A 16,070-nucleotide genomic window follows, 5' to 3' on the forward strand; every position below is an offset into this window, starting at 1 on the left:
TTATACCTCTATTCCAGCTCTGCAGCCTTTGCCAGTATCATTCAGAAGAAATGTCTATGTAAAAGGCATAGATGTGCAGTATCATTCCAGCTGTTCTGTAGACCTGCCTTTCTTTGTAGGTCAACTTTCAATTGAGGTGTCTCACACTGTGTGCTGACTCCACTGCAGCCACTGTGCATGCAGAGGCACTTGCAGACATGCAGCATTATAGCTCCTGTAGATTCCAAAAAGCAAGGCTGAATCTCTGCAGGGTATCTGGCACACACAGTCTGATCTTTTCCTTGGTTTTATGTCTACAGATTTCTTCCACCACCAGGCTGGAGCAGACCTTGCACTTGGGTTTGAATCTATCCAGTCTTTTTAACACTGTAACTCAGAGCCCATGCACATCCCATCCCAAAAGGGGGGAGATTTTGTGAAATGCCTGAGCTGCTTATTTGCTCCTTTTTCATTGTCAGCTTCTGTTCTTGTTTCCACTCCCTTTGCAAGGAAGGTTGTTGTGTTTGGTACACATAGGTACACACACCACAACCCTGGCACTGCAGCATGACCATTCATGGTATGATAAAAGGATGCATCACCAGGACTTTGGGGCATTCAGCATCCTCCATGTTTTATGGGATGCAGAGGAGAGAGAAGAGAGGGATGGATTTTCAAGCATGCTTAGATAAGTTAATTCTTTTTTTTTTTTTAACTCTTGTATTGTGAATTGTATCTGTAATATAACACATTTTAATTCCTGCCAGAAGATATAAATATTAGAGTATTAGAGTCTGACTCTACAGATACTTAAATTTAAATTCAAAAGACCAGACCTAAGTAATCTCAGGTTCACACTCTGAAATCTGGTACATAACTACTTACTCCCTCAGCCAGTATTGTTGTAGCTGCTGGAATTAGAGTTGACTCTGGTTTTCCATTTTATTCTGTTCTTCCCCAGGAGGCTTTTAGGATAGGATAGCATAGCATAGCATACAAGAGAATAGTTCAATTGGAAAGGACTTAGAGTGATCATCTAGTCCCACTGCAGTTCTCCTGGGCAAGTAACCATGAACTGGAAGTTTGATAAATTTTGCCAGCTATATAGAAGGGCTCTTTTTTTGGTGGCTGCTAGTGTTCCAACCCATCCTGTGTTTCAGAGGGACACGTCAGTGAGAATTGAAAGCTCTGAGCACCCAGCAGAAAGAAGCATGCCAGTTTGTCTGTGGTGTAGGAGTGTTGTCTTCTGCCTCCAGCTCCTGAAGCAGCCTGAGGGTTGGGTTTAGGGGTTAGTTCTTGGTCAGCCGCCAGTGCCATGACCCAGGCACTGCTGATTGGGAACTGGCACACAGTGAAAGGGGAGCCAAGGAAGAGCCCCTGGGTGAAGATCTGGAGGGTGAGCAGAGCCTCTGCAGTGGCTGGTTGTTAGATTTCAAAACGTCCTATCTTTTAATACAGCAGAGTCCCCAGAGCAGAGACCATCAGGCAAAACAAACACAACTGTGCAAAACAAACCCAGTTACCAAAGCAAGTACTGGCTTGCTGTAAAGACCCCCCCCTTCTTTACTGGAAAAGGAAAATGGGTGTTTACACAGTCTGAGTGGCTTTGCTCTTAAGTTTCTTGGCTTTTGGTGTTTTGTGTGACAACCTTAAACATAGGGGACAGAAGAGACTTGTTTATTTGTTGGGGGTTTTCTTTCTTTTTCTCTGACTTTTAAAGGGCTGAAGAGTTTATTGTGTGTGAAATGCAGGAAGAGTCTAAATGAAGACCAGATGAGAGGAAACAGACTGAGGAAAATTAGGGCTATTTGCTACCAAAGGAAGTAATCATTGTACATATATTAAATTCCAATCTCTAACTGAGAGTGTGTTTTGTTATGCAAGAAGTCTGACTGTAGAGTAAAAAGGGCGATGTGTAGAGCATTCCCAAGTTTGGCCTTTAAAAGTTGTAAGCAGGGATTTGGGGTACTGGTGGTAAATAAGCCAGGAGGCAACTTTCTGAAGCAAGGGGTGGGGTTGGCTGAAGAGTGTTCTGTGCAGAAGGATAAAGGAGTTTTTCATACATGTTATTTGTAGGTAACATTTAGTATGACTTTGTAATGAGAATATCAATTCCTTATGAACTTTGATCTGACACATTCTCGGATCACCCATCATTAGAGACACCTCATTCACCCTTCCTTATTACTTACCTGTAAGTCAATGCTGGAACTGCTCCTTTAGGATACACTGACCATTTTTAGTGGAGATGACCATATATAATTCCTTCAATTGTCTCTATAAGGTGAGGGTTTAAGTGACCACAGCAGGGGTGCCAGCTGTTCTAGTTCTTTCCTGCAGGGTAGGTGCATACTTTCATCCTTCAAGTGTCCTGGCTTGTATTAGAAACACGGTGGCCAGCAGGAACAGGGAGGTGATCATTTCCCTGTACTCAGCTCTGGTGAGGCCACACCTTGAGTACTGTGTTCAGTTCTGGGCCCTCACTGCAGGAAGGGTATTGAGGCGCTGGAGCGTGTCCAGAGAAGAGCAAGGAGGGAAGGAGGCTCATGAGGGGCCTGGAGCACATGGCCTATGAGGAGCATCTGAGGGAGCTGGGGTTGTTCAGTCTGGAGAGGAGGAGGCTGAGGAGAGACCTCATTGCTCTGTACAAATATCTGAAGGGAGGTTGGGATGAGGAGGGGGCCAGCCTCTTCTCCTTGGTGACAAGCTAGAGGACTAGAGGAAATGGTTTCAAGCTGTGCCAGGGGAGGTTCAGGCTGGATGTTAGGAAACATTTCTATACTGAAAGGGTTCTCAAACACTAGAATGGTCTGCCCAGGGCAGTGGTGGAGGCACCACACTGGGGGTTTTCAACAGATGTGTGGACCTGGTGCTTAGGGACATGGTTTAGTGTTGACCCTTCAGTGCTGGGTCAAGGGTTGGACTGGATGATCTTTGAGGTCTCTTCCAACCAGATATATTCTGCGATTCTGTGTGATGAGGCAAAATGACTGCTTGTTGTAATGATGAACTCCTTACAGCAGGAGCTGCTATGAACTGAATGAGGGCCTGCACAAATGATTGGAAAAGTGGGGAACACATGGGTTTGGCTTACAAAGATGCCTTAAATCAGCCACAAATTTAACATCACATTACATTCTTTTAAAGGCAACAGAGTGATTCCCATTCCTGCAAGCTGGCAGACACCCTCTCCGGTTCAGTTCATTCAGCAAGGACATAGAAAGAGTTGCTTTATTTTTTATTATTTTTTTTCTTTAGCAGTAGAAAAATTGTAGCCTGGGGGCATGTTGCTTTGACAGATTGGGGTTATATGCTTGAAGCTGACCTATGCAGCTTCCTTCCCCCTCCTGGCAGGCGGGATGAAGCATGTATGATTGGAAGTGGCTACCCTTATTTTTCTCTTTATCTGATGAAAAGCTACCACAGTAGTCAAGAAGGGCTTGTTATAGATTTTGCTTTTCCTGTGAGGCACACTTGAAAGCTCTGTGAAGAACCTGTAGAAATAAAAAATAAGATATTTTGGCTGTGTGGGAGGGAAGCATTTAATCACAGTGAAGAATAGGGGATTGCACAGTGAAATAAGTAGTTCTTGGCAGATTCTGGAGACCAGCAGTGGGAAGTAAGAAGGGTGTATCAGAGTGTAGGAAAGCATAAATGGAAATTAACTGAAGAGAGATAATAGCATCATATTTAGAATCTGTCACTGTATCAGAATTATGTTGACTGGTTATTAGTAAAAGAGAAGGAATTGGGTTTTTAGAGGAAGAGGGTTTCATTTCCCCTTCATTAGCTGAGGAACATGCTGACAGGAATTAAAGCAAAATATTACTAAATGGGGGCTTGAGCCACTCCCTCCCATCTGCAAGAAAGGGTTATTTTTAACCAGATCTGCTCAGTAACTGCATTTGCAGCATGGCCCTGCAAATAAAAAGGGAAAAAAAGAGCTCTGCTGGCATAACTAAGGCCACTTTGTTCTGCTGTGTGAGAATGGGAAGGAGAGGTGTGGGGTGGGAATCCTGTAGGACAACAGTGCCCCTGATGCCTGTGTCATGAAAATATGCCTCAAGTTCACTATTGTCCTCTGACCGCAATCCATGCTGAAACAGGGGCTTTGCATAATCATGGAAGGAGACGATTTGTGCCCCAAAAGATGTTATGTTTTGAATTGCCAAAATAGACAAAGGAGACATTGTCAGCCCTTCACACATGGGAAGAAGCAGAGAGAAAGAGACTTGTCTGGGGCACATAGGCTGGCTTTGAGAGAAGCAGCACTTGCACTCAAAGTTTCCTAAATTCATTTCTGTACTACAACCACAACATTGCCCTTTTCTAAGGCTGGGTGATTCTCTCCCTGAAACTTCATTTCTAACACAGCATTGTTTAGCACAAACGTGATTTCATTTTGCCCTGTTTGATAAATACACCAGTGATTATTTCCTCAGACAAAACTCTGCACTTTGCATGCAGATCCCAGTTGCAATGCTGAAGTTGCAAATGCCCCTGGGAGCTTCAGGTGGACATCCGCATTGAGATCTCCGGGGACAACAATGCAAAGAAAGGCAGAGGTGTGACTTCAGCTTTTCTTTGTCCTCTTAGGGATCACAGCCTCATAGATATGTAGAAGGGGAGACCCCAAGAGTAGTAATGCTGATCTCTCCAGCATCACATGGGAAGAAAAATAAATGTCTTACTAACTAGAATGTCCATTTTACTTGCTCAAGCTTGTTAACTCCAGGAAGGCCAGTGAGAATTGGCATTGCATGACCAAACTGGGGCTGTTTGGGTTTTTTATGAGGCAATATTGAGTGGAACCATCTGGGCTAGGAGAAGACTACATTTCTGAAATAGGCTTTTAGGAGTACTTAAGTTAAGTAGCTGTCTGGGGCACCATGCTGAAAGGAAGGGCACTCACAGCTGCCTGTATTTTATGAGTTTATTTTATCTCTGATGACAAAATAGAACTTATTAGTCATGTGGTTCCTCATAAATTCCAAGCCACTGCTGACAAGTAGCACTGCCTGAGTTCTTAACCACAATGGTGCAAAGTTCCCCCAACTTTGCTGCTGATGGAGGATGCTTTAGAGAGATAGCTAACTTTTCTCTTATCGTAAAGGCAATTCCCCAGTTACAGTTTGAGAATGGAAACTCTAATATCTTAAGTACTTTGGACAAATACTTTCATGGTCATTCATCTAACATCAAAGTGGCCCATCTCTCTGGTTCCTGAGGCCCCCATCTTCCTAAAGGTGTGCTGTTCACTTTCCTGAATGCTAAGGGAATCTAAACCTCTTAAACTACTATCCTTTCAAAAAGCTAAATCCCAGAGTCACAGAAAGGTAGGAGTTGGAAGAGATCATCAAGTCCAAGCCCCCTGCCAGAGCATGATCACTTCAAGCAGCTCACATAGGAACATGTCCAGATGGGCCTTGAAAGTCTCCAGAGACAGAGACTCCATCACCTCTCTGGGAAACCCATTCCAGTGCTCTGCCACCCTCAAAGTTCCTTCACATATTTAGATGGAACTTCCTGTGTTCAAGTGTCTGCCCATTACACCTCTTGTCCTGTCACTGGGGACCACCGAGAAGAGTCTGGCCCCATCTTCCTAACACCCACCCCTTAGGTATTTGTAAGCGTTGATAAGATCCCACCTCAGCCTCCTCTTCTCCAAACTAACTAGCCCCATCTCTCTCAGTCTTTCCTCATATGAGAGATGTTCCAGTCCCCTAATCATCTTAGTGGCCCTGTGCTGGACTCTATCCAGTAGTTCTTTGTAATTCTAGAGCTAGGGTGCCCAGAACTGGACACAGTAGTCCAGGTGAGGCCTCACCAGTGAAGATTAGAGGGAGAGGAGAACCTTTCTCAACCTACTGGCCACACTCCTCTTAATGAATCCCAAGATACCATTTTCTTTCTTGGCCCTGAGGACACACTGCTGGCTCATGGTCATCATGTTGTCTACCAGGACTCCCAGGTGCTGGTAGACAGGTCTAGGAGTATAACTTTCAGTGTATCAATCATGCATCTCAGCTCAGGAAGTTTAAACTATTCTTTTGCATTACAGTCTCTGTTTGGTTTGAGGGTTTAGTTTATTATTTATGTCCCATTGGGACAGCTTCATAAAGTACCACCAGGGTCCAGGTTACACTGCCTGTATTCCAGTTTCCAAGCTGTCCTCCTTCAAGAGGTTTTGTATGTGACAGAACTGGAAAGAGACATGTCAAATGTAATATAATTTAGAAAAGTGTAGCCTATTTTCCTATGCTTTCTGTTCACTGAGATGAATAATAGTGAGAAGTTGCTCACAGTAAAATATTTACCAGTGTATTGCCTGAACTAAGATAACAGCTCTTGTAGTGCAGGTGTGAGGAGAGAACTTCTTTTCAATTTGGATCCTGTTCAGACTGGACCTTAGCAGCTTTGCATGGTATTTATTAATTGGAGTTACTATTCTCCTGAAATTTAAACAGAAAGAAAGAGAGGTTGAGAAGGCAAACTGGACTCAGGCTGGCAGGAATTAGATTCATGCCAGCTCTGCCACAGACACCCATGTGACTTTATGAAACAGTATTTTGGTTCCCCTGTCTGTGAAATGCAGACAGTAACTCTTCTTTTTTTGCTCTATCCATACCTGTATAGCTGCAGGTTTGAACAGGAAACCTCATGTGTCTTTGGATACCTCAAAAATGAGTCTCTGATCTTAGGTGAAACTTGTAGTTGCTTCTGTAAGCCACACGATAATAGTTAACTTCAACCTGCTTCAGGAAATAATGCAACGTTTGGATGACACTGGTAACATCCACTGCAGTTCGCAAGTCAAAAAATGCTGGTAGTGTTTAGCATCAATGTCTGTTGCTTGAACATCTGGCATTCATCATTGCTTTCCTTTTCCTTCCACTGTCATATTTTATCCCCATCTGTTAGAGGTTTCTTAGCACTGTCTATATAAATCATAGCAGGGCAGCTGAATCATTACAGGCTGCAATGCAAATGAAGGGAAAAGAGGTAAATTTAAGGGAAGTGTTTCTGTTATGCGCTCTGCTCACCTTCTTCCTCCCTTCTGCCTGTCCTCAGACAGTAGTAGGCAGCATTACTAGAGAGCGTGATCCCCTTTCTGTGAAGAGAGATGGAAAAGTTTCCCAAAATAGCAAATGTTTTTACCAGCCCCAGTTCTGAAGGCAGAAAGCAGGAGAGGAGTTGGAGGCAGAGTCGACACCCATTGCCATTGTTGGAAAGACAAAAATGTACTGCTTTGGAACAGCTGCTCAGCAAGTTAGTAATAGTTTAGGAAAGCAACCATTCCTTAAAATCAGACTTTCTGGGCAATGTCTTTCATACACTTTCTTAAACAAGTCTTATTACACTAATTTAGGTTACAGCTAGGAAGAACAGTATGGAAATAGGAACAGTAGGGAAATGTAGGTGTATTAATATTAGCCAAAGCAGAATGTTTTAACTCTTTTTTTTCCACCTCAAAAGCAGTGCCCTCACAATGACCATTACAATTCTGCCCTCCCAAACCATACCTGCAAGGCAGTGAGCCACAGCAGCATTCTGAAGCTGCATCTCTGTTTGGGGAACGAATCCACCCCTATATGAAACATTTCCAGCAGCATGTGTGCATTACCCTGCCAAAGCCAGATGCTCCTGTTTGTGCACAGTGTCACACAGCCCCATACACTGGAAGCACATGTGGATTTAATTCCCTGCCAGCTTTAGCAACTAGAGAAGGTATTTCCTTGTTCTAGAAACACTGGGAAACAGCACAGTCTAAAGCTACTGGGAGTTAGGGAAAAAACATTCATTGCTCACTGTCTGGAGAGAGCTTTTGCAGACTGCCATCTCTGTAATTCCTAGAACTTCATCCAGGCTCAAGGTGGGCTGAAGTTGAAGGGTCTCTTTATACAAGACAGCTGTCATGTTTTCAGTTCAAGGGACAACTTGCACTGTTGGTGATTTTGTTATACTTCGAGCAGCAAGAACACCCCATGTCACTATGTGTGTTCCTCCTTGTTGTCTTGCTTTTCCCTTAAGTTTGCTTGAATTGATAACAGATTAGCTGAAATGAGAATGAACAGTTTCTTCCCCTTTTGCTGGTTGTCAGCTCATGCCTTCTCTTTCTACAAAGCATATTGCATTCCTGATTTCCTGTTATTTTTCACTTACGTTCCTGTGGCGTTGCCCTGCTACTCACTGCAGCTCCCAGATTTCAGCTCAGCAGCCAGATCAATCAAGCAGTAGGTACCCTGGTCAGCATTGGCATGAAGTGAAAAATGATAGGCTCAGCTCATAAACAGACCAGTTGCTGGGCTCTCCTGCAGAGCAAGTCCTGGCTGATTCAGAGGGCACATGGCTGTGTGAAGGAGCAGGCAGTCCTTGAAGTCACAGTTGCCTTCTGAAGCTGGGAGATGGGTTGAATCCTGCTGATTTATTCTGACATTGTACACTGTTGCTGGAAATGCATGTCCTGGTGAAAGTATTGCTGCTTGGCAGAACTGAAGTGGGGGGGCGATAAGAAACATGGATCTAAAGTTGTGCAAAATACTCCACATGAGATGTTCGAAGAAGAAAATAATCCAAGAGTACAGTGGACTGGATGTTGTGATGATTTAACTTGTCTTTTTGATACCTGCAGTAGTTCTCAGCTTGCCAAGCATCTTTCTTGTTACTTGTAGAATGTTTATTTTATTTTCTCTTCTTCTTGTAGAAAATTTTACTACATCACACTGCTGAGAGATCCCGTATCTCGTTACCTCAGTGAATGGCGTCACGTCCAACGAGGAGCTACGTGGAAGACCTCCTTGCACATGTGTGATGGCAGAACACCAACTCCCGAAGAGCTGCCATCGTGCTATGAAGGCACAGACTGGTCAGGCTGCACTCTGCAGGAGTTCATGGATTGCCCATATAATCTGGCCAACAACCGCCAAGTGAGGATGTTGGCTGACTTGAGTTTAGTGGGCTGCTACAACATGTCTTTCATCCCAGAGAACAAGCGAGCACAGATCCTGCTGGAAAGCGCAAAAAAGAACCTCAAAGACATGGCCTTCTTCGGCCTGACAGAGTTCCAGAGAAAGACTCAGTACCTGTTTGAGAGAACTTTTAATCTGAAATTCATCCGGCCCTTTATGCAGTACAACAGTACCAGGGCAGGAGGGGTGGAGGTTGACAATGACACCATCCGGAGGATTGAGGAGCTCAATGACTTGGACATGCAGCTCTATGACTATGCAAAGGACCTCTTCCAGCAGCGCTACCAGTACAAACGGCAGCTCGAGAGGATGGAGCAGAGGATTAAGAATCGGGAAGAGAGGCTTCTTCACCGGTCCAATGAAGCACTTCCCAAGGAAGAGACCGAAGAGCAAGGACGCTTGCCCACTGAGGACTACATGAGCCATATTATAGAGAAATGGTAGCCTAGGCAGACTTTTATATTAACAGTACTCTAAGGTTTCCATAGAAAAGATCATGGAAGTAAAATTACAGAAAAAAAAGAAAAAAAAAAGAAAAAAAAAATATTTTATTTAAAAGCAAGTCTGTAAAACAGAAGATAGATTGCTTCCTTAAGCATAGGGTCTTTTTACTGTTTCTTACAAGACCAATGAGATTCTTTAAAAAATAAATAAATACATAAAAATTTTAAAAAAAAACAAAAACAAAAAGGGGTCAACATTGTAATGCAGAGGTCTAAAATGCACAAGTGCAGTTCCCCACTCCTCAGGCCAAATACGAAAGAATGTTTCTTATCCTCACAATTCCAACACAAACACCAGAAAGTAGGACTTCAAAATCTGTTTATCCCCCTGAGCATAAAGAAACACGTAATTAAAAGCCAAGGAAACCGATGCTTTCTCTTGTGGGTGATTTTGGCGGTGGAATGGGAATTGCGATGCTTGTAAGTAAATGATAATGGTGACTTGAGCTGAGGATGTGCTGTTCTGTCAGGTTGTGATCTGAGCAGGAGGGTGGTCACTTCGTTTCAGCTGGCAGCCACTGCCAGAAAGTAGAGTACCATAAAAATAACAAAAGAAGGAAAACATCAGAGGATGAGAAACATTAAAGCAAATTGACTATGAATATGTACTTAGCACAGCGGGTGTGATAGCATTGCACTGGTATCATATATACATACACGACTTCATCACTAAAATAATAGGGAATTCATGCACAGAGCTCCCAGATCTGTTTCCCAAGCAGGTCCCAAAACAAGTTTAAAGCCAACAAAATTCCACATAGGCTCAAACGTGGATTCACATGCCATCCCGTCGCCCTACGCAGCTGCCGCTCATGCCTTCATCAGTATTATCTGTTAACAGCACATGTAAAACCTATTCTACATTTGAAAAACAAAAAGAGATGAAGTTTAATAGCAATACTCCCTCATAAATCTGCTCAAGAAGTTCCAGGAAGACCCTACAAATAATCAGCCATTAATGGGAACATGATGAGGGGGTGACTTTGTTTTGTTTGTTGCTATGTGAACCACTGAACTAGAACAAGCGTACAGATGTACCTGTATCTGTGTTTTTTCAGCTATTTTTACTTCCTTATATCAAGAAATAATGGGCATCAGCCTGCTTCCAGTGAAGTCACTAGAACTGATTTAAGTGGGAGCAGGATGGGGCTCTCTCCAGAGCTGTGAAAATTTCTGACTATGGGTCTGAATTAATTATGAGACAGTGCACATTGTCTTTTGGCAGAGTGCCTGTTCTGCAGCTCTTACTTTAAATGAACAAGCTGTGTTCATAAAACTGGAAAGGAGAATCATGGATGATGTTTTTTTAGTCTCAGACCACTTTCAAAGCAGAACTCTTTCTCTCTCAAAGCTGTTTTTTAGGGACTCATGTAAGTTTAATCCTCCAGTGTGGTGACAGTCTAACCAGGTTCTGCTTACTGACTTTTGAGGCACAGAACAACAATGGCTTCTCTAATTCCTCCTCCCACTCACCAAATTAAAGTAGGGCTTATTTTCTTGCTGTTGCAAGCATTTCTTTGCTTGGCTGGAAGCATCAAAATGAAGCAGGTTTTGTGTGTTTCATGTCTCACCCCGTAACTACTCAGCCTGTAAGACCTGAACCAGCTATTGTTTAGGGTAAACTATGAACCAAATGGAATATGGTTTGATTTTCAAGGACCATGTTAACTGCAGATCAAATGTGGCACTGAAATAATTAGAGGAGAGGCAGAGAGCTGATGTATTCAATTTTCGCATGTCATTTTCACAGTGTCCCTTTCCCATCATACAAATCCACTGAAGTGCTGCTTGGTTTGTATTTTACTTCTCTCTCTGCCTCTGTGCACTGTTTCTGATTCATACTGAGTTTTGCAAAGGGGGAGCTGCCTTCAGCAGAGGAGCTCCCTTGTTTTTTCTGTATACACCCTGGGGGATAGACCTTGCTTTTAGAGATGTTCTTCTCCAGAAGAGTAGAGATGACTGAAGACTTGAACACAAAATATAAACAGCACTTTGGGCTCAAATACAACCCTGCTGCAGCCCAAATCCAAAGTCCACCAAAGTTGAAGGATGTAGTATGTACTGATTTCAGATGGATTTTGCTCGGGCCTGCATCTTGGTGCTGCAAAGTGCCCTAGCATACACTCACCCATCTACAAGCACAGTGGCACATTGTTACCCATACATTCAGCTGGTGCCAGTGGTGTCATTGTTTTTACCATTCTGCCACAAAATGGCCCCTGTTCCCAGAGGTCTGTAGCTTGGCCATAAGCATCTCCTCCTAGCTGAAATGTGGGAAGCAAAATGAAGCAATTTTCAGTTGCTGGCTTGGGGGCAGAAGGTATTGCAAATCCACTTGCTCATCTCTGGATTCCGAGACTGGGAGGAACTGTGTCTGTTAGTTCCCAGCCCTTTTATGTGTTGCTGTAACTAAACAAAGCATGTTTTTAAAAATGCAATTTTACAGGCTGTTTACCCACAAAACTAATACACATGATATAAAAAGCAACTGCTTTACATGCAGAGTTTCCAGCTTTCCCCCAAGGCTTTTCACTATGTACCCTGTGTTATGGATCCATAATACAGAAATGGTTACAGCAGCTAATCCATATCAAAGGTGCACATTGTGTGGTGACTGCCCAGGCAGGCACTGCCTTCCCAGTGCCCTTCTGTACCAAAGGCCAAATTCTGCTCTCACCTACCAAAAGGCAGCAGTATGGGGGACTGTGTATGATTAGGACCAGCACAATTTGGCCTGGTTTGCCTCAGTTGTTCTGGGCTCTGAGTAACCAGTTGGATTTTAATGGATCTGCGACGTTGTCTAAATCAGAGGCAGCCTCTGACCCTAGAAGCATGTCAGTAGAAGACCTTGTTCCAACATTTTCTTTGTAATATAGTACAGTAACAAGCAAAAGAAATTAAACTACCTTGAAAACTTTCTTGTTAACAGTTTCGCTTTAACCCACAAAAGGAGGCACTGATGACCTCAGCTTAGGACTGAGGCAGAAATTTCTACATTTAAATCCTGTGCCCAGAAAATGCCTCAGTTCCTCCACCCATACATTGGGGCTAACAAATTTATGCACTGTAAAGGAGTACTCCAAGGTATGAAAAGCATAGGGCACTCTGAAGTTGATTCTAAATACTAGAAATTAGAGGAATGGCCCAAAATCCATGCCTCACCCTGGCTGCTGAGCTGGTCTGTTTACAGCTGTAGGCCATGTGTGCATTTATTCTAAGTGCTGTTTGCCAGAGGATAGGTTGCAGTATGCATCTGGCACTATCTTCTTCCTTTAGTGGGTTTAAGGGAATTTTTTTAACACAATGTGAATGTAGTTTTTTGTGATTTCTATGTACTACAGTTTGAAGTGGTACAGCGTCTTTCATTTTTAGGACTATTTGATGCTTCGGTAACTTGAAAAATATGTGTGTGTAGTTTTAAAATGAATGGAGAACAACAGCTTTAAGGCACTCCAGAAGAGGTAGTGGCCAGGTAGTAAATTCTTGTTCATTATCTGCCTCTTTCTTCCAGAATATTTTTCCTGTGACTTTGAGATATACTGAGACCTTCTTCGCTACATGAAGTGTCTCTTCAGGGGGCCTGTCAGTGCATCATGATGCAGGTCAGGATAGGTGAGTGCTTGGTACAGTGAAGGCAGATACAAAATTGTGACCTGTCTTTTACTAAGGGTTGGTGAGGCAGTTCCCCTTCAATTTACCTAGTTAGATGCTTGTCCATCCCACCATGTTTCTGCCATGGTTCCAGGGATACCCCATGAAAAGCCTTTACAAAAGCTGGGGCTGCATAAGATAAAGTATTTCTAAGGGTTTCTACATTCAGTAGTATTAGTGTTGAGTGGGCATGTGGGACAGGCAGTTAATGGACGCCAGGCCAAAGATGACCACTCCTAGCCTGTGCCATTTTACACTCTGACCCTCGCACATCTGCAAACAGGGGTGATGCTCTGAGTGGCAGTTTCCCAGAAGACTCCACTCTTGCTTTGAGGGAATGGAATGGGCAAGACCTGCTGCAGTGCTGAGGAGGAGGAAATATTTCTGCTTTTAGTCACCTGAACAGTGTTAACTTCACTGCTTGGTGGGCTATTGCCGAAGAAAATGTTTTATTGCTCATTTGTCTCCTCCCAGCTAGCTTTGTCAAAGGAGTTTGCCTCCTCCAAGGTTTTCCAGATAGTCAGATGCCACCCTGTACCCTACCTGGGTCACAAAATGCAGGATTCTCTAGTATGGTTGCAGACCCAGGCTTTTCATGGGGTTCAAAACTGTCAACAGGACAAACTCAACAAAGGACCAGTATGAATTTGTGGCTTTACTGAATTTCTTCCTTTGTGCCCACCATTTTGGAATAAATGGGTAGCATTTCATGTTGATATTTTTGCACCCCATAGCTCCTTGCTTACAAAACTGAGATGACAATGAATGCAGCATGAGGAAGATCCCAAAAAGCTTTTGAATCCCCTCTCTCAGGGCTATCTTGTAGGAGCAGAAAGCACAGTATAATTGCTGCAGTGAGGAAGACAGGAGGACCACCAGAGCAGCAGTGTGGATGTGTCAATTAGGAAGTTTTTGCTCTGAGCCCATCAAATCACTTCACAGAGATCACTACAGAGCTACAGAAGGTAATGACTAACATTATAGAATAGGGTCTGACTGAGATTTATATCCTGGGGTTAAAAGTATCTCTAGCTTCTTACTGGTCTTTAGAATTACTCAGACCTCCTTCTGTCGCACAGAATTTTCTGAATGTCACAAAAATGGGTAGTGCTACAGGAATTCACCACACAGACTGTGCTAAACACTGTATTTTCAGGGCTGTAGTGTGGAATGCAACTCACACTGTCTGCTGGATTCAAATCACAGGGCTGGCTACATTATCTTTTTGCTCGTTTTCACTAATGTTAGCAGATCATGTTCCAGTGGCAAAAGCAAATGCAGGATTCCCTGCCCGCTCACTGTCTTTAACGTACAGGTCAGGTAGCAGCGAGCAGCAGAGCCTGTGGCTGCACACAACAGCCCAAGCTATCTGTGGCTGTTTGTTTTGCCCCATCTACAGGAGTCCTGCCAGGTGGGTGCAGTGCTGATAAGCAGGCAGGTGTAACAGCCAGAATTGTCCCAGATGCAGGTGGTTTTCTCTCTAATTTTTAGCCGTGAAGGCTAAAACAAAAAAACCAACCAAGATTTGCAAATGAGTTTCTCAAAGCCCCACGATTCCTCCTCCCAGTTTTCCCCTAGGTGTCAATTTTGCAGACTGGATTGAGAGAGTTGTACTATAATGAATAATTTTATATTCAAATGGTTTACTGAGCATGATTTGTTTTGTACATATTGGAATATGATTTAACTTATTTTTATTGCCCCTTTTCATCTTTTTTTTTTTTTCATAAGGAAAAGAAAAATCCCCACCCACTCTCAATGTGAAGTTACTTTGTGTTTATGTGTAGTCTGCCAGGCAAACATGCAACAGCCACAGGATTTCTCACTATCCCTGCTGGTATATGATTTTATTTCTCATTGTTTCTGTGTGAGGCTTTGTTTATATTATCTCTTCTTCCCTTTCTGCTGCACAATCTGCACAGGGAAAAGAAAGGGCAATGCAGGCAGAACTTTCTTTTTCTTCCTTTCTTGTGTGCTTTACCTACCAAGGAACTCAGTTCTTATCTTCTAGGAGTTGTGTTACTGAGGGTAATAAAAAAAAATACAACTGTCATCCCCACCTGCCTTCTGCCCTCCATGTTGTAGATCGAACATTCAACTTCTCTGAAAGTGATTGTGGCTGGAGTCATTCCATTGGGCTGAATATGTATGGTTTGCACTTTGTTTTCCACTTCAGAAACTTCAACAACAAAATAAAACAACTGTTTAAATTGAGCCAAGTAACACTTAAATCTTTATATATTTATTTATAGCATCTTACAAAAAGTCTTAAAAGGTTTTTTGCTTTTCTTCCACAAGAATTAATTGGATTTTTTAAAAGTCATCTAATTGTTTTTGTCTAGATCAAGAATGAATGTTAGCAGATGAAATAAACCCTAAAACTGAGCATCTGGTGTGTGTGTGTGTTGTCCTTGCATTGGCCTTTGGATGCTGCTCCATTGTAATATGTCTTGCCTTCCTGTATTACAGAGAGATAAAGCTGCCAGTTGAGTTGATGGAGAGTATTTGTGTTCTGCTGAAAAACAAAACTCTTAACACACAAATACTCAAGCAGAAACTGTAGTCTGTTTATTCCTGTTGTTACATGAGCCAACATTACAAAAAGCCCTCAAACCTCCTAAAAGCTACAATCTTTTAAAAATTAATTACCCTTAGTATCACACCACCCTCTGTTTTCTTTTTTGCAGCCATTGCAATGGACAGATTTGAACAACTGAAGGCACTAAATGGTAGTTGTTATACCAAGTATTACAGAATAATTAACAGAATTTTTGTTTCATATTCAGAAGTACTTTCACCAAATGTGACCTGTGAAAACGTTCTCCACTTGCAGAAGGCAGATGTGCACTTCAGTTTGATACAGTGAAAGTAAGTTGGGGGTAAGAAAGTTATACAAGCACTGTACAGTATTCTAAGTGAGAATAGCTATGTATGTTTATGCCAGTGTGGCAAATACTACTGTTCTTTG

General features: G+C 42.8%; 1 protein-coding gene across 1 annotated transcript in view; it reads left to right on the top strand.

Moving 5' to 3' along the window:
- Positions 1–15,488, top strand: part of HS6ST1 (heparan sulfate 6-O-sulfotransferase 1) — a 200,730-nt gene extending 185,242 nt beyond the window's left edge. The window contains exon 2 of the mRNA XM_068145270.1: positions 8,684–15,488. Within this exon, the coding sequence (XP_068001371.1) occupies positions 8,684–9,392 (709 nt within the window). The 3' untranslated portion in view covers positions 9,393–15,488. The remainder of the gene's footprint in view (positions 1–8,683) is intronic.
- The last annotated feature ends 582 nt before the right edge of the window (positions 15,489–16,070 follow it).

This window comes from Melanerpes formicivorus, unplaced genomic scaffold (genome assembly GCF_026170545.1).
Source record: "Melanerpes formicivorus ecotype bairdi unplaced genomic scaffold, bMelFor1.0.p_v2 SCAF_12, whole genome shotgun sequence".
NCBI lineage: Eukaryota > Metazoa > Chordata > Aves > Piciformes > Picidae > Melanerpes > Melanerpes formicivorus.